We start from the raw sequence: 19,151 nt of genomic DNA, 5'->3' as shown, positions 1-19,151 counted from the left end.
GTCTATATTGTACACTTCCTTATTATTATCACTTGGCTCCAGATCAACAAAGAAGATATTTAGACTTTCCTTAGTTCTGTGATGACGTGCATTAATGATGTTTCTTACCTTGTGTCCGTGTTGCAATAATTCAGTGGCAATGTCTGCTGTCTGGACCGATGGGTGTAGATATTTTATGACGACTCTGTATGCACGGTCTTCTTTTATTTGATAGGAGTGGTACATTATGTTGCGTTCTTTCATACATGTTATCATTCGTCGGTATACTTCTGGCGCGTTGCAATTTATTTCTACAACATTGTTTGCTAGAGATTTCGTACTATAGTGCTCTACCTCAGCAATTTCTTTTAGTTGTTCTACCATCTTTGGATAGTTTATTACATCGTACACAAATATCGGGGGAGGTTTTGCGTGAGGTTTGGGGATTGTTTCACTTGTGGTGCCGGCGTTGTCTCCAGATTCGTCTTGAGTGTTATTGGTGAGTACTTGATAGCTATTTCTTGTTGGTAGTTCACCAACCTCCATGATATTGTGTTGATTTGTCGCGTTTGTTTTTCGTCTTTTATTTCTCTGTGCCTGCCAGTTTATTTTATTTGGTGATTGAGTTGAGGTTTCACCGTCTTCTTCTATTTCTTCTTCACTGGTCGATAACATATGCTTTATTTGCTGTGGGTACTTTGTTACTTGAACAGGTTGTTGGATGCACTCATTTGGTTGATTGTAATGGCTGTTTGGTATGTAGTAGGACTTGCCGGGTTGTGGTTGTCCGTAATATTGCATTGTTGGCTGGATTGGGAGTGTCTGATTGTTTGGTACTGATGTCCACTGTTGATTAGGTGCTTGTTGCATGTTTTGTTGACTCGTTGCATTATTATAATACGTTTGTCCGTTACCTACTGGAAACATTTTATAGTTTTGAATTTGGTTTTATACACTTGGTTTGTTTACTTACCAAGTTATCTAATTCACTTATGAACTTGGACGGGTTTGTTTACAGTTACTTCTTATCGCAGCGATTTCACTAGCACGAGCAGCCGATCTATACGCTACGACAGTCAAGCGAACACTTCTCATGTCCCGAAAATGTAGCGACAATGAAGATACGATCTAACTTTATGTACAAGAATATAATTTTCACACTGTTCAACCTGATCCAAACCAGTAAGAATTTCAAGAAACTTTTCTGTAATTTGTTTTTTTTTACACATACAAGGCAAAGGGCGATTCTTATCTCGCAAATAATTCCAGTCGGTGGAAGAATCAGTTTAACTCACTGGGTGTGGCGTGTGCCGCATGCAAGGTTTCCATTTAAACTGACAGACACATGCTACAATTTACTTAGAGAAATTTATGTTTCGATTAATAAACTTTGAGGACCAAGTTGGGACAGATGTCATCGTGGTTTCTCTTTGTGTAACAGTATATGTAAATTTCATTTATTTCATTCTGTTCCGTCACACTAACAGTTACAAAGATGAAACAACTCCGTCCAGTGTGACTTTTCAAGTTTTTACTAATTGAAAGCTTAGCAATCCTACATGTTTCTGTCCTTACGAACCATCTTCAGAGGCAACATTGATATTTATTTGGAAACTAATTACACAATGGGTGTCCTTAATGCTAATATATATACACACACAAACCTGCAATGCACAATATACACCAAAATAAAAATTTTCACAATCACAGCAGCTTTCCTGGTATAATAAAATTTTAAAAATATTTAAAACTTTGTTGTTTAAGATAAAATAAGAAAACATGTAGTTTCGTGTCTCTTCTCCTATCGTCTTTCTTGATGGGGGCCGAACTTGTGCCGCCTGTATATCATGAGAAAGAGATTCTTGTTATCGTCTTCTGTATGTTCGTGGCGTGCTGTGTTGTTTTCACTGTTGAGTATTTGTAAAGTTGTCAGATGTAATAGTGCAAAATGTGTCCGAGCCCAACTCAACTGCATGATCTGATAGCAATTCTGTTTCTTTCAGAGTGTTAAATTAAATTCAGCAAATATTGAAGTAACACACGTCATTAAGGATGTTAATGCCAAGGAACTTCGTCGTGAACAGGGAGCAGAACTGTTAAACAGAGAAAAAAACTTCGATTCTTGCGACATATGTAAGAAGTCAATGTCTCGTGGGAATAATTAGTTGGAACGTGCAAGTGGAAGTAACGGAGAAATAATGTCTCGTTGTGAAATGTGAGTCACATGGTGAACTTCTAAGCATAATGCAGTAAAAGAATCAAGTGGTCTCAGAGAGTGTTTTTCTCGCAAAGATTGCAAGAAGTTCGCTAGTCACTCTAATTTTCACAACCATACCAGGGTGCACACTGCAGAACGGCCATTTTCATGTGAAGTGTGTAGGGAGACGGTCTCCCAGCATTCTCACCTAAACAGACATTTCATAGTTCACAATGGAGAACAGCTTCTTTCGTGCAAAATGTGTAGGAAAATATTCGCCCAGCGCTCTAACCTAAACACACATCTCAGAGTTCACAATGGAGAAGGGCCTTTTTGGTGCAAAGTGTACAAAAAATCGTTCTCCCTGCACTCTCACATAACCGGCATCTCAGGACACAGGGTCTAGAACGACCGATCTCTTGCGAAGTGTGTAAGAAAAGGTTCGCCAGCGCTCCGACCTAAATAAACATTTAAGAATTCACAATGGAGAACGGTATTTTTCGTGCAAAGTGTGTAAGAAATCGTTCGCCCAGCGCTCTACCCTAATCACACATCTCAGACTTCACAATGGAGGAAGGCCTTTTCCGTGCAAAGTGTGTAAGAAATCGTTCTCCCTGCACTCTAACCCAGAAAACCATTTAAGAATTCGCAATGGAGAACGGCCTTTTTCTTGCAAGTGTGCAAGAAATCGTTCGCCCAGGGCCCTACCCTAAACAAACATTTAAGAATTCACAATGGAAAAAGGACTTTTTCGTGCAAAGTGTGTAAGAAAACTTTCGCACAGAGATCTACATTAAACAGGCATCTCAGAGTACACACTAGAGAGCGACCGTTCTCGTGCGATGTGTGTAAGAAATGGTTCATTCAGCTCCATAACCTAAACACACATCTCAGAATACACAGTGGAGGAAGACCCTTTTCTTGCGAAGTGTGTAAAAAAAGTTTCGCTAAGAGATATATCCTGAAGAAACATCTTAGAGTGCACAGTGGAGATAGGCATATTTTATTGTAAATTGTTCAAGAAACGGTTCACCCGCCACCTCCCTCCGAATATGCACCTCAAATCTCACAGTGCAGAACAAGCATGATCGTGAGATATGGAAGGGAATGTTCACTCGTCAAGGAAAAATGAATGCGTCACATGGAATATCTTGAGAGAGAAGGTTTTCATTTAATGTGTGCAAGGAAGAATCAATTCAACGTGACATTGGGAATATACAGTTNGCATATAAATAAGAATTAATTAAAAATTCTACTAATTTAATTACTTCATTACTTAATAGCTATATAGATAAACCAACAGGATATGGAGTAAGGAATTATACTACGCATGCAATGGACTCAGAAATTTCTGCAAATGTCCTGGAATGTCATGCAGAAAAACTGTATGTGCTTTAATCAATAAAGGTTTCAAATAATTCCTATACTTACCTGTATAAAATTGAATCATCACTCGCAAAATCCACCAATAATTGGCGTGTTTGTGATTCACGAGGAGACACAATGCCATCTAGCTTCCTTCTCATGTAACAATATTTGTCAAGGTGACGCCTGAAATACTTCAAAACCACTGTAGGTCCTGATACACTTTCTCTTTCTTTCAGAGTGTTAAATTAAGTGCAACAACGCACCTCAATGAGGACGTTAATGCAGAAGAATGTCTTTGTGAACAGAGTGCAGGATTGCCAGAGTCATACAGAGAAGGGGACGTACATACGTGCGAGATATGCAGGAAATCATTCTCTCGTAGATATAATCTGTCGGAACATGCGAGTGGAAGCAGCAGAGAAACAATGTCGCGTTGTGAAATGTGTGCCACATCCTTAACTCCTAAGCGTAGTGAAGCACAACGATACAGTGGTTGTTTGCGGCCTTTTGCATGCAATGTATGCAAGAGGAGTTTCACTGGTGGTGTTAATCTACAGAATCATATCAGGGTACACACTGGAGAACGGCCATTTTCCTGCGAAGTGTGTAAGAAGGGGTTCACTCAGCTCCATAACCTGTACAGGCATCGAAAAGTACACAATAGAGATCGACCATTTTCTTGCGAAGTATGTAAGAAGGCTTTCGCTGAGAAATTTAGCCTGCAGAATCATCCGAGGGTGCACAGAGGAGAACGGCCATTTTATTGCGAAATGTGTAAGAAAACATTCACTCAGATCTCTAGCCTGAAAAATCGTGTAAGAATACACAGTGGAGAACGGCCATTTTCTTGCTTAATGTGTGAGAAAACTTTCACTCAGCGCTCTATCCTGCAGAAGCATCTGAGGGTGCATAAAGGAGAACGTCCTTTTTTCATGCAAATTGTGTGAGAAATGTTTCGCTCAGCGCTCTGACTTGTACATGCATCTCAGAGTACACAGTGAATAACTACCGTTTCCATGCAAAGTGTGCAAGAATGGGTTCACTCATCGCTTCATTCTGAATATGCATCTCAAATCACACAGTGCAGAACAAGCATGATCGTGCAATATGGATGGAATGTCCACTCTCGGCTGAAAATTAAAAAGGTGTCACGCGGAATATCATGAGAGAGAAAGCATCCATTCAACGCGAAAGTGAGATTATACAGATACATATATTAATTTTGCATTTCTATGAAAATATATTTATTTTCTCAACTGAATTATGGTGTATAAAATAATCTGTTTTGCTTCAAGAATTCCACTGGTTAGAATATGTAAATGTTTTATCGTCTGATATGTCTCGGGACAATTTCTGTCACATTTATTTCCTCACATGTACTCTCATTCCTTTCGTATTCTTACGAGTATAAGTTTTGTTAAACTCTTTGAAGCTTTGTATCTTTCTATTACAGGAATATCACAAATCACTCTTCTCTGTTTATTGTTATGAAGATATATTCAAAATTTAATTTCAAATTTGTAATATATTCTGTTCACTTCATTGAATTTTTACGATTAAATTAGCTACTTTACGAGCATTAACTCAGTATTGATTATTGGAAGCCCAATTGGTACATTGGGTTTATATAATGTAATTTTGGAAAATTATAGTTACCTTCGGATTCGGTTTTCTTATGTGATTTCTCTGGCTCGTGCCGAAAATTTTTTGCTGTTTATGTGTTTTATTGAACTGGTGTTCAACTGATGTAACTGGGTTTTTTTTTCCAGTGTAAAGAATTTTAACATCTTCCTTGCTTCCAATCATAATCTATTTTGCATTGAAACTGCTATTATTCTATAAGGATGAATATTATAACGGATTGGTCATCGTGTTGCCAGACAACAGAACTGTAAACACAGTTGTACTTGCAACAATAGAAGAAATTATGCTTTCTATAGATCCTACCGACACAGCAATTGACTGGTCTGTAAGCGATCACGGGGAATGTATTTACTGAAGGTCCATGTCCGTTCCGCGGCTATATAAATAAGTTACAGTACAAGATGAGAGCAAAAAGCTGGAGTAGTACAGCAGTTATGATTTACGAGCAGTAATAGCAGCAGAATCACCCGAACAATTAAACAAGTCAGTTCTTGGTAGAAGATAATTTCGTAGAAGTAGAAGTTGGCAACTGAAAATTTAACGTGTTAGTAGAAGATATAACTTCTTTCCTATATGTGGAGTGTTTAATTCAGTGAGACTCTTATAGTTCCTGTGTTATAAATACATGAAAACCAGTGACGATGATTATGGAATAACTGCAAATTTTTAAAAGCAGAAATAGTGTAATAATTAATTGTTGTTACGAGCTGTAGGTTGTTAATAAATTTAACTGATCCAAATCCCAGATTTTGTCACTGTGACATGTGACAATATGACATCGCCCACTCCGGAAGTCTCTGTTTCCCGAGGAGACTAATGGTGTATAACTTATCTTGCTTTCCGGTGACTGTGCATTCAACGTTTTTAGCAAGCCGTTCCTTATTCCTCTCTCTCTCTCTCTCCCTAAGTTGGCTGTTCTCTAACCGCTACCACTGCCCGTCCTCAAGGCCAGCTCGTCCCGAGTGGTTTCCTTATACTTTTCCATTTAATCCAGGTTCTCACCATAATGCAAAGTGTCTCTTTCTCCCTTTCTGTCCCTTTTCCAGAAGTAGGGCCCGTAAACCTTGGAGCGACCGGTGTTCCCCATATCCACTCTTCTTACACTAACGCTGCTTCATTTTCCGCTTCGGAGGGGATCGAAAACTCCACAAATTTAAATTCATAATTCTTCCTAACCCGCTGGATGTTCCGACTACTTGTTTCGTGATCTTCTCTCTGAAAATTTAATCTACGTGTTCCCTGATCTTCCGTTCGCTTTCCAGATTTGATGGCTGTCCTGAGCTACACCCTACGGTTCCGTTCGTGGTTACCTTCTTCTTTCTTAGACATAGTAGCCGACTGTCGCCTAGGTCCTTTATTCGCTTGCTGTTTGGTGGTTGCTGCCTTAAGTCTCCGTCCCTTATGCCATTTTTGCATTCTTGTTCCTTTCAGTATCTATTTTCCTCCGTTCTCCTTTCCGTGTTCTCGGTGCAATATCGTCTTTTCATTGTCTATGAAACACCTGTTCCCTGCGTCGTGGGACTTATGCAATGCGACTCATACTCATTCCGGATAGCGGACAATCACTCCGAGATTCGCAATCACCACGCGTCAGTTCCTTCGGCTCTCCGCGACGCCTTGCAGATAGATGCAGCTCTCTGTGCCACTGATTCTTTCCTTTGACCGATTTCACTACGGTATCTTCCTTAGGAACGTTACGACTCATATTCCATCTATTCCGGATTTGCCTTCAAATCCTTGTCCTCCATATTTCCTTCATTAGTCCTCGTCATGGCCATCATTTCTTCAAAGTTGGCTATCGCGGGATCAATAGCCTATATATTATCTGGGGCTTCCTCTGTGTCTTCTTACCAGTCCGACCTCTCCTTTATACCATTCTTCATGTCCTCTATCCACTGATTCATCTTCCCTTGGCGTTCCGTTTCTGGTTCCACGCTCATCTGGTTGGCATTGTGAATAGCTTACAGCCTTGTCGCCAATTCTCGGCCATCACTTTCTTGAATTCAGCTTCTCTATTTCTCTGTCGGCTTCACGCATCACCACCATCCTCTCATTGGCTTACAACAAATCCGTTATCGCAGACATGAAATATAATCAAACAAACAAACTCTGTTATTTCATTCCGCAAGCGAACCATACCGACCGAGCGACCGCCTCTTGTCGGCGAAGTTTAGTGCCAACTTTTTCAGACAGAGGCTATCGCGTGGTCAGCGCAACGAATCCCCACGGCCTTTTAATTTCGATTTTCTAGACCGGAGCCAATATTTCCTTGAAATAGCTCCTCAATTATCATCATGAGGCTAAGTGGATCCCGTTTCAGAAACACTACTACTCCGAAAAAATCTGGTAGAGCCGTGAATCGAACCTGGACCTTTGGATTTTAGCCAGGAACGCTCACCACTGGACCACAGAGGCGGTCATGAAATATTACACAGGGATAAAATAATAATCACGAAGGAAAACGCCGCTCAGTTAACCAATGGTCCATTTGAAACTCGATTTCGCCATTGCACTCTGCACGGCACAGAAGAATCCTTCGAGACTTAAGAAGAGAAGTTGTCGGACCTAGGTAGTATTAGAGGAACAGGACAAGACTTGGTTAAAAAATACTGCATAATATGGCACAATGAGCTTGTGTTGTGATAACTTTATTGTGCCTTTCCTTAAATAAGTACAGAAGATGTATTTGAGATTCTCTGAAGCAGTACCCGCTGAACGCCAGACAGTCACGTCCCTTATCCCTTCTGGGACAATGTCCTAACACTCGATACCTGACAGGTAACAATATTTTTACAGTATTTTCGAATGTACACCTATATAAGCCATAGTATCTCACTGCTTTATTAATAATATACACTACAAAACATTTTATGAGGCAAGTCGCATATTGATTGGGATAATGGTTCAGCCTTGTTGGTGTTAGTAAAGAAAATTTGTCACGACGCCAAATTTTACTAAGTCTACGTGAGTCCTAATATTATATCGCAGCATCCTTGTGCAATGTACAGATCTGACTTTGCATTTCGCTTGTATGTCGTCTATGGGCAATTTCGTTTACTATTCAACCGTCGTCTTTCTTTCGGCCAACCGGCCATCTAAAGGTGTACAGGTTTCTGTGATTAAGGAATCTGTTGTCAACTGTAAAGCTGTTTTGTTTCATCTCTTTAGTAATATTTAACAGAACAAATAAATTATGTTTGAAATTATTTATGATTTTTTTACAATTTTTACGGAATTAGGCAATAAATTCCACCACATGAAAATCTACTTTATTTTCCACGTTACAAAAAATTCCCGACAAAATTGCACCGTATCAGGGAACACGTTAGACGAGGCAGGCAATTTTATATAGTCAGAGGGGTTACGGAAATTACAGTCACTTTGATCCAGCAGTCCGTCTGTCCTTATAGGACAACTCAATAGCCCGTGTGCAGGTTTCCATGAAAATGGACATTTGGAAATCATAATGATGCTTATTCATCGGGTAAAATCGATAAAATGTAACCCACCGTTTACACGAAAACGCGTATTCCTTTCTGTAGGTAACTTGAATGTAACACTGTTAAATATTTTTAGGGCCATCATGGCGCCCCCTCCCCTTCATAAGAGCAATTTAAGTTGTTACGGCAGAAGTCGGCGTAGGTCAAATTGGGTGAGGTCTCACACAAAGACAAGGCAAATATATAAAATACGTCGAATGAATAGGTGAATTTATATAACAGTGCAAATAAAAATATTGGCACGTGTATCAATGACTAATAAAGCGGGTTCAGGGTTTAATGAATCACAGTTTCTACAGTTTATAATTCACTGTTACACGCAAGCACACACGACAGCGCGCGCGCGCGCACACACACACACACACACATTACACTTCTCCTGGTATCACGACTAGAACACAGGAACTATAAGTCTCACTGAATCACAAACCATTTATTACACATGAATGAAATTTTCGAATCGCTCCAGGTCTTCACACGACGAAGTTTCTGTGGCTAATTTCCACCGAGAACTCAGAACTCTGTCACTTAAAAAAACTGTTGTTCTGTAAATGCCGTTATATAGCTTCCGCATCGAACACGCACGGAGAACACAGTCCTATTGTTGCTTACGGAAAACAACATAGAATACACGTCACGTGATTGATATCTCAACCAGTCCAATGGCGCGCTGAGTGTTGCCTAACAACGAGCTAAGCTTGAGTGCGTTCATGCGAGGTGATTATCGCGCGGTTGCCTAGCTATGCATCCTAATTAATAACAATAATAATACATGCATAGTGCAAGGAAAATAACAGTGTCTTTACAAACCGAAATCCAGAGCGCAGTCGATTGTGCAGCTCAGAAGCAAATTATAAAGATAATAAATAAAAATTGGAGCCAAAAAAGATGTTGCTGCAACGCTAGGGAGACAGAGGAATCCTAGGAAGGGGCTCAGGAGGCCATGACATGATGGGGAACAATGGAGTAGAAGAGGATGAAGCTATGGTATAGAAGGAATGGGACTCAGAAGGAAGTACCGAAGGGTGGGGCATGGAACGATACACGTAGTTACAGAGGTTGATGTTAAAATCTGTAAGGTGTATAGAACCCACAAAAATGAGCAAAACAAGTCCCCGTAATCATATTTCCAGGAATCATTGCTTGATAATATATGGGAGCCAGGGTCTAAGTGGGCGCCTTAGGTGATCGAAACTTAGGACCACTTGTCTTTCCAAGCAAACAAACCGGTTCAGTGCACCGTCATTATGTTGTTAGCTATTTCGTGGTTATGCCTGATAGGGCACCACCTCATTTTCTCTACATTGTCAGACACCAACACAGCCAGACTTTCCTTGAAGAGTGATAACACGCGGAGGACCTGACAATTGGCGTTCACAATTCTCTGATCTCAGTTTTCTGTATTTCGGCTGTGGGACACAGGAAGTGTTTTGTGTACTCAGTGTCAATCAGTGATTTGAAGGTATTATAGCAACGAGTAACGAATGCCTGTTAGGGGATTGGAGTGAAGCTATGAACTTCAGGCAGAGTGCGCACTTCTGTGCGCCGAAGAGTTGAAAGACGTTTTGAAATGCATGGGACACACGTGCAGAATCTGCGGTATGGCTCAGATGAACATCGCCCATATCTGAGTAGGCACTGGTTTGTGGACACATTAGACTGAGAATATTCCCTCATTTTAGTGAGTACTATCCATTTACATTTAACTATTTTTAACAATCTGTATATGTATATTAAGACTTTTAACACTGTAGAAAATCTGCGTTTTGGCTAAAGAAAATATTAAGGGATTTACATGATTCTCATGATAAGCTACGATTATTTTCCTAAACATTATTGGACGGACTCTTTCGTAATTGAGATATATTTTGTAGCCGTGACGTACGACCTACGTTTTTAATTCTCATTCGCTCAATAGAAAATAAAAATTCCTCGGTTAATGTTCAAAACATTTCATAAAACGTTATATTTAAAGTTAATCTGTGATTATAAGGAACAAACTTTCTTCGTATTGAAAGGGATTAACCTTCTGTGGTTCTCTACTTCCCTACAGATAATATAACGACGATCTGTTTTATTTCTATTAGTAACCGGTGAAACAGGATTGTCTGCTTCCATATTTATTGTGTTTGATACCCACAAGCCCGTCCATGTAACTGTGTGCCTTGTTTACAAATTTTTGCAAGCTTTACTGGCAAACGGTGAAGCCTGCTTTATCTCCATAAATATTGTGTTTCCATCAAAACTGGCACCGCGTTAAACGTAACTTACAGATATTCTCACAGGCGAGTGTTCGTACAAGCAATGGCGTTCATAATGATGTTTAGACTTTATTCAGATATACAATGTGATATATTTTGGCCTACATTCCTCATTTTGGAATAAATTGAAGGAGGCATTTGCATTCCCTTTCTGTCTTTGTGCCTGTGTCTGTCAAAACAACTTCCTTTTTGCTTCTTGCATGTTGCCATCGTTACGTGTTTACTAAGCCGTACCCTAGAGAGTGCCCTCTCTTCCGACGACATGTCCCGTTGGATTCGAAATTTGTTAGACGAAGTGTTTCATTTGAGGTCCGTGACATGTCAGATATACGGTAAGGTAAGTTAAGGTTGTCCCTGAGCTTAACCAAATAAGCATTACACCATAAAGCCGTATGGGGGCGTGGATGTATAGATCTATATATTCTTGACCTCCGCATTAGTTGGAGTGGCCAGATTCAAGCCCCGGCCGCTTTACTCCCGGGGAGAGGGACCCTAGTACCCATTGTATAGGAGGTTCGGTGGACCCCAGAGCCGTTCTAGGCGACACGGAGATATAAATATTCTTGACACTAACGAGACACGAACTCCGACATCATGGTCGTCCAGAACGTAGCCAGTGCTACCCCCTATATTTCGCCAGATAATTCAAAATAACAAATAAAAACAGAAGAGCTATGTCTTCACTAGTTGGAGTGACAACTGGCAGAGCTTGGATTGGAGGTTTTATTTGTTGATCTTCCTAAAACTCGACTTATCACTACACTTAATTATAGCGCCATCGCTGATCAATTAAAAATAATAACATCAAAATTATATCTTTTCAATCTACTGTGTCTTCACAGTCGTTCCTTGGCAAAGGCTTCCAATAATGGAGAGCCTACGTTTACCGTGCTCGGTTCATTACTGTCCAGGAAATAACCCACATCTCTAACCTCTAAAAGTCGACGTCAAAATCTTATTATGACTTGCTGTTAACCGCCAATCATGTATTCTTGGCGTTAAAACAATTGAGACTCACGATCAGACGGTTTTCTTTTTCAACCGAGGCCTTGCAACGATAGTCTTTACGTAATATCTTCTCTAACGGGAAGACAGATTATCTCTTATGAATACGCGTATGCCTGGCCTTTCGTCAAATGCACGTGTCGCATGTTATTGAATTCTTCCTTTCGCGCTATATGTGAGTCCTCTGTATTTCTTATTACCTGTGGGGTGGGACTTGTACTTGTACTGCTGCCACTTCTGGCCTATTGTACCAACCCCAGATGATAGGTGAGGGTGACTGTAGAGCAACTGGTGGAATGAAGATTGGCATGGGTAACCGAAGTACTCGGAGAAAACATGCCCCAGTGCCACTCTGCCCACCACAAAACCATCTTGACCATACCGGGGATCAAACCTGGGCCACCGTGTAGGGAAACCTGTGACTAATCGTTTGAGCCATGACACGGGCTTGAGTCCTCTCTAAGTACAGGCTTTGCAAAGAAAACTGTACATATCTTACGTATCTTACGCTACAACAGCAGCTTAGACGATTGAACAGTCGTAAGCTTCGCCAGCGCAAAGATTAAGTCTCTTATATATTCTATACCTGGCTACGCCATATCCTGTACCCCGAACATGTTCATTCTCAAGATTTTGTATGACTTCTGCTTGTCGCCTGCACAGCTTTCTTATAATCGTATACAAAGAGAAGGTCGAAAGTCATGTGCAAATATCGGACCGGTGTGCGCCTTGGAAAATTTCGAATGGCGCTGAGAAATTCGTTTTGTAGGCGCTACAAATTCAGTAGGTGGGTGTTTGCCGTTAATACGCAAGCGTGGCAAGCATAAGCCATTAATGTTGTGATCAGTGCCTTATGGATGATTAGTTTATTTTTGGCGCTTAAACGCTCACTTCTGAATAGGAGTACTTTCTAATAAAAGATCTGACTGCATAGACTTCAATCGTTTCTTTTTGCAGTCTCCAGGTAATCCTCTTATCGAAGGTTACACCCAAATATATTACATGATTGACGAAGAGGATATTCCGTTCATTCAATGTAACATGAGCCTCAGGGGACCTCAGTCTATGTGAACTCAAGCTCCAGTTATTTTCCTTATAATATTTTAGGACGGGCCGCATAGAAAACACCGTTTACAACAGTTTCTCTATTGTTGCGCGCGGACTCGTCACCGTAGGAACCTGTCTGTTTGCAAAGGCGTTATTCAGTAACGGGTCTACATGCTCCAGTATATTATAATATTAGTAGCCCTCGATATCAGTACAGTGTTGCTGTAATGAGTGGAGGATTCAGAAATATTTCAGGTGAAAGAATTTAGAGTCAATCCCATATTTTTACGTGACTAGGTTCAGACCAATAGAAAATTTTCTGCTGCTAAACCAAATCCGGTTTTTTCTAAAGCATATGTACGACAGCAGTTCGGAAATGAACATCCTGTGAGATGTTAATAAAATAAGCAAAATATGAAAATGTATAATATACAAAAAAATACGTAAATACTCCAGCCGCACAATGGCCCTGGGGTCAAATCAGCCTCTAACAGGGCCATAGTGCGGCTGAAAGGATTATGTAAATTGAAAGAAATTCAGTGACAAATTAACAGAAAATGTAGAAAATACGCCTAGAATTGCAGTATTTGTTCTGTACTCTAGTGGTTTATTGGGATGTGTGGGTGACCGAAGAAAGTTGCATGTAACGTAGATTTTTAATTTCATTAATATTTCGAAATTTTTCCTATATAGAATTATCTGGTAGAAAAAAGTAAAGTTGTCTCTGTGTTTAATTAATCAAGCATAAAACCATGTATGATTGTATGAATTATTTGGTAGAAAAAAGGTAAAGTTGTCTCTGTGTTTAATTAATCAAGCAGTAAACCATGTATGAATGTACATATGGGAATGGAGGTATATCTCCACCGTTCTTCAAATCGGCACTAAATGAGACGAGTGATCAGCTAAAAGACTTTGCCTATTTACCCCCATGTAAATATCCACCTCTACCAAGTAGACAAGAGTCTGGATGGGTCTCAGGCCTGGTCTGGACGCTGTGAAATAGAGAAGTTGAAGTTTGTTTTCGAACACCTGCTTAATTATTTAATTTCAACTTTTAAGTCCTCAACGAAACTCTTTTATATATTTTGCAATAAGATTGAGAAATTGGCCTATGAAAACAGTTTTTTTTATGTTAGTGGGGTGGGACTTAGTCCATTGTACTGCGGCAACTTCTGGCCTATTACTCGAGCCCCAGATGATGTGAGGGTGATTGTGGAGCAATTGGTGGAATGAAGATTGGAAGGGGAAACCGAATTACTTGGAGAAAATTTGCCCCAGTCTACTTTGTCCACCACAAATAACACTTGACCAAACCCGGGATCGAACCCGGGCCACCAGGGTGGGATGCCAGCGACTAAGCGCTTGAGCTATAACGCGGAATTGAAAAGCCGTTAATTTATACTAACTGCGCTTCAGTGCCTCGCAACAGAACCTGTCGAAAGATGTATTCATATGTAAATGCTCATTGCACTCGCATAGAAGGCATTTAATTTAAAAACACTGGAAATGTCAATAACATGGTTCTAAACCTTCCGATTTATGTATAGAATATCATATCTAATTTTATTCCTTCATTTTCTAACATCAGAGTGATGTATTTGGTGTGTCAGCGTCTAAACTTTGTGTGTGTTCGCCACAGAACAACAGAAAGAGAAGATTAACAAAAGAAAAATGGCAAGTGAAGAAGCACGCCTTGCGAGACTGCGAAGGACGTTGCATTCCTTAGCAACTCGAGTCCCAAAAGTAATTCTAACACGAGTTGACTGGACATTTCCTGCTTTGAAGAATCAGGCTGTAAGTGTTGTGTGTTCAATTATAAATTTATAGCAGAAGCATTTTTATTACTAGGTTTTTTCAAATCATAATTGTCTTAATCTAAATTATATGTGCCCAGTAACTACATCTTGTGCACTTATCTTCATTGCAGTTCACTCTGTGTATATGAAGGATCTCTATAAATCTCACATCCACGAAGTCTTATTCACCTTCATGTTACAAGCGAAATTTCAAAACACTTAGGCAAAATAGACATTCGTTTCACTTTAAGACACATCCCAAAAATTTGTTCCGCTAATATCCAGTCTCTTATTACACTCGCAGTTCTCTCTTGGTGTTCTACGAGTCTACGTTCCTAAACGATTCAGCACAAATATACGCTATGCATTTATTTTTCCCCAGTTCCAAATTACACGTGCAGTCTTCTTCTTAAAAGAGCAATGCTTTTTACATGCAACAAATTGAAGAAAGAGGCGCAGATGTGTTATTAATTTCAATTAATAAAATCCAGACTAATAATCACAGGATAAGAATATTTAAGTATCAAGGCAATCCCAGATTTCTGCAAATGTACAGAAATAAGTGATTATGCCTTTTGTTTTAATGGCGTCTATATGCAACTTCTGTATTATTCATCCGTCGTTTTTTTACACCATATCTTTTCGGTCTAACCGACCACCTTCACATGTACAGGTTCTGATTAAGGAATCTGCTGTTCACTGTAATGCTTTTTGTGTCTCTTATGTTTGCCTTGGCTTACTTCCGTTTATGCGGTTTAGCCATCTGCTTTCACTTTGGTTTCCTTGACCTGCACGTGTTTGCTTAATCTGTAATATATGAAGTTACATATTACAGTATTATTTTGATTTACACCGACACACATAACTCAATATTCAAAGGATTACAGGAAACAAACACCAGAAAGCAGCACACAACACACATTACGTCTTATGGCAGCAACACAATCAACGATACGAAAACACATACAAACACGGAACATGATGGTGGACCACCATAAATAATAAGAGACAAAAGAGTCAGAGCCCAAAAATCTAACAAAACCGTAACACCATACATACAGTAACTAACTATACATGTACACCTCAAAACAAAGCTCTAACTTGACACATATATTACGAATAAGGCAAAAGACGTACAGCTTAAGGAAACCAAAAGGAAAACAGATGATTAACCCACATAATTAGAAGTAAAGTGAGGTAACTGCATAAGAGAAAGTGAACAGAATATTCCTTAATCACAGCAACTTGTACACCTGAGAATGGCCTGAACATGTACCGATAAAAAATAGACAGTTGAATAGTAACCGAAGTTACACATAGACGGCATATAGGCAAAAGGCAAATTAAGACCTGTGCAGTACAACAGGATCATACGATTTAACTTTACGTACAGGAATATCATTTACGCACTGTTCAACATGCCCTAAACCAGTAAGAATTTCAAGAAACTTGTTTCTAAAATTCTTACACATACAAGGTAAAGGGTGATTCTACTCTCTCAAATAATTCCAGTCGGTGGGAGGACCAATTTAACGCACTGGGTTAATTAAAGCGTAGCATGGCGTATGCCGCATGCAACATTTCCATCTTAACCTGAGAGACACATGCTAGTATTTACTAAGAGAAATTTATGTTTCTATTAGTAAACTTTGAGAACCAAGTTGGGACACAATATTGTATCATCATGGTTTACGCTTGTGTAACAGTATTTGTAAATGTGTCAGGTGTGTTAGCGCAAAATGTCTCCGAGGTCAACTCCGCTGCAGGATCTGATAGCATTTCTGTTTCTTTCAGAGTGTTCAATTAAATGCAGCAAATATTGAAGCAACACACGTCATTAAGGATGTTAATGCCAAAGAATTTCTTCGTGAACAGGGAGCAGAATTGTTAAACAGAGAAGAAAACTTCGATTTTTGTGAGATATGTAAGAAGTCATTGTCTCGTGAGAATAATTTCTTGGGACATGCAAGTGGAAGTAACAGAGAAACAACGTGTCTTTGTAAAATGTGTGTCCCATCGTTAACTCCCAAGCATAGTGCAGTACAAGGATCAAGTGGTCGCAGTAAGTCTTTTTCTTGCAAAGATAGCAAGAAGAAGTTTAGCAGTCGCTATAATTTGTACAACCATACCAGAGTGCACACTGCAGGAGGGCCAATTTCTTGCAAAGTGTGTAACAAAACGTTGGCCCACCACTTTCACCTAAACTGGTATCTCAGCGCACATAGTGCAGAACAGCCGTTGTCGTGCGAATTGTGTAAGAAAATATTCGCCCTGCGCTCTGACCTAAACAAACATTTCAGAGTTCATAGTGGAGAACGGCCTTTTTCGTGCAAAATGTGTAAGAAATCGTTCGCCCAGCGCTCTAACCTAAACACGCATCTCAGAATGCACACTGGAGAACGACCGTTTTCATGTCAAATGTGCGAGAAGACTTTCACACAGCGCTGTTACCTAAACAGGCATCTCAGGGCACACAGTGGAGAGCGACCGTTCTCGTGTGATGTTTGTAAGAAACGGTTCACTCAGCTCCATCACCTAAAAATACATCTCAGAATACACAGTGGAGAAAGACCCTTTTCTTGCGAAGTGTGTAAGAAAACTTTCGCTAGAAGAGATATCCTGAAAAATCATCTGAGGGTGCACAGTGAAGAACGGCATATTTCGTGTAATTTGTGCAAGAAAAAGTTCACTCATCGCTTCGTTCTTAATATGCACCTCAAATCACACAGTGCAGAACTAGCATGATTGTGAGATATGGAAAGGAATGTTCACTTGTGGTGGAAAACAAGAACGGCGTCACATGGAATATCATGAGAGAGAACGTTTTCGTGTAATATGTGCAAGGAAGCATCAATTCAAAGTGACAGTGCGAGTGTACAGATACATTTGAATTTCGCATTTCTTTCAAATATATTCATTGTATCAACTGAATTATTCTGTTTAAAATGTTATATTTTACTCTAAGGATTTATCTGGTTACAGAAACTGAGCATTTTACTGTATGATAAGTTTCGGTGCCAGTTGTTTCACATTTTTAGGTCCTCACTCTTTCATTGACTAAGACTTGTTTATATAATATACTCTTTATCTTTTCGTATTCCCATAGGTTTTATTCATATTTCTGTAGTTTCATTCATTTGTATTACAGGAATATTCCCACATCAATCTTCTCTGTCCACTGTTACAAGGATATGTCCAAGATTTAATTTCACATTTTTAATGTTTTTGTTTTCAATTCATTGAATATTCACAATTACCGTAACTTGTTTTCTTGAGTGAATTCAGTATTGTTTATTGGAAGGACGATTGATATATTACGGTTATATTTTAATATTAATATATTATAGTTACCTTCGGATTCGGCCGCGCTATAGCTTAAGTCGTTAGTCGCTGGTTTCTCAATTCGACGGTCCGCGTTCGATCCCGGGTATGGTCAAGTGGGATTTGTGGTGGACAAAATGGCGCTGGGGCAGGTTTTCTCCTAGTATTTCGGTTTCCCCTACAAATCTTCAATCCACCAATTGTTCCACAATCACCCTCACCTAAAATCTGGGGCTGGTACAATAGGCCAGAAGTAGCCGCAATACAAAGGACTTAGTCCCACCCAACTAACAATTAAAAATCCTTCGGATTCAGTTTTCTTGTGTAATTTCCCTGGTTCGTGTGTTGCAAATGGTATATACTGTAATAAGTGAGAGAGGGACAGAGGTTTGACTGATCAATAAAGGCAACGTTGAGTAAACAAGAAGCAAAAGCCTGAAATTTTCATAAAATTATATTCCACTGAACATCTACTGATGTAATTACTTTATTACTTAATGGCTATAAACATAAACCAACAAGCTATGGAGTAAGGAATTTTGCTAGGCATGGAATGGACTCAGAAATTTTACAAATGCCCTGGAATTTCATTCGGAGGAAGTAGATGTGCTGTAATCAAAGATGGTTTCAAAGAATTCCTATACATACCTGCCTGCAGGCGATTCACCACTCCCAATATCCTCCACTAGCTGGCTGGTCTAGTTTTAAGTGACTTGGTTGACGGGCGGAAAGATGATAGTATTTACTTAGAGCAGTGGCCTGCGGTACTATTTTTGGTTAGGGAAGCAGTGGTACCTAATAAGCAAACTGATAGCAATCAACTCGCCAAAATTTACGTCACTTATTGAGTCAATATGGTCCTTTTGTATTCTGTTCGATAAAACTGTAAATATTTTACTGTTCTCAAGGTGAACATTGAGTTTATGATCATATTTCCTCAAAAAGTGAACTAATTCCACATAATTACCTCGGTCGATAGAATCCACGCTTTCGTCATGGCCACGCAGGCATGATATCAATCAAGCGTTTC

At 39.6% G+C, this 19,151-nt stretch overlaps 1 protein-coding gene across 1 annotated transcript; it reads left to right on the top strand.

Annotated features, from left to right (window-relative positions):
• Nucleotides 1–10,002: 10,002 nt before the first annotated feature.
• On the top strand, nucleotides 10,003–18,219 carry LOC111864853 (gastrula zinc finger protein XlCGF8.2DB-like). The gene is made up of 3 exons (XM_023852410.2): nucleotides 10,003–10,369; nucleotides 14,644–14,798; nucleotides 16,595–18,219. Exons 2-3 carry the CDS (start codon nucleotides 14,676–14,678, stop codon nucleotides 17,543–17,545), a joined length of 1,074 nt encoding a protein of 357 aa, XP_023708178.1. The 5' UTR covers nucleotides 10,003–10,369; nucleotides 14,644–14,675; the 3' UTR covers nucleotides 17,546–18,219.
• Nucleotides 18,220–19,151: the final 932 nt, after the last annotated feature.

This window comes from Cryptotermes secundus, unplaced genomic scaffold (assembly GCF_002891405.2).
Source record: "Cryptotermes secundus unplaced genomic scaffold, Csec_1.0 scaffold1914, whole genome shotgun sequence".
NCBI classification, from domain to species: domain Eukaryota; kingdom Metazoa; phylum Arthropoda; class Insecta; order Blattodea; family Kalotermitidae; genus Cryptotermes; species Cryptotermes secundus.
This window is presented reverse-complemented; position numbering and strand designations above follow the sequence as displayed.

Bases quoted from the DNA above. Each gene is read 5' to 3' on its own strand.
- LOC111864853 (XM_023852410.2), top strand. From the start codon at position 14,676: ATGGCAAGTGAAGAAGCACGCCTTGCGAGACTGCGAAGGACGTTGCAT. The intron at 14,799-16,594 runs GTAAGTGTTGTG...TGTTTCTTTCAG, and splicing joins CTGCTTTGAAGAATCAGGCT to AGTGTTCAATTAAATGCAGC.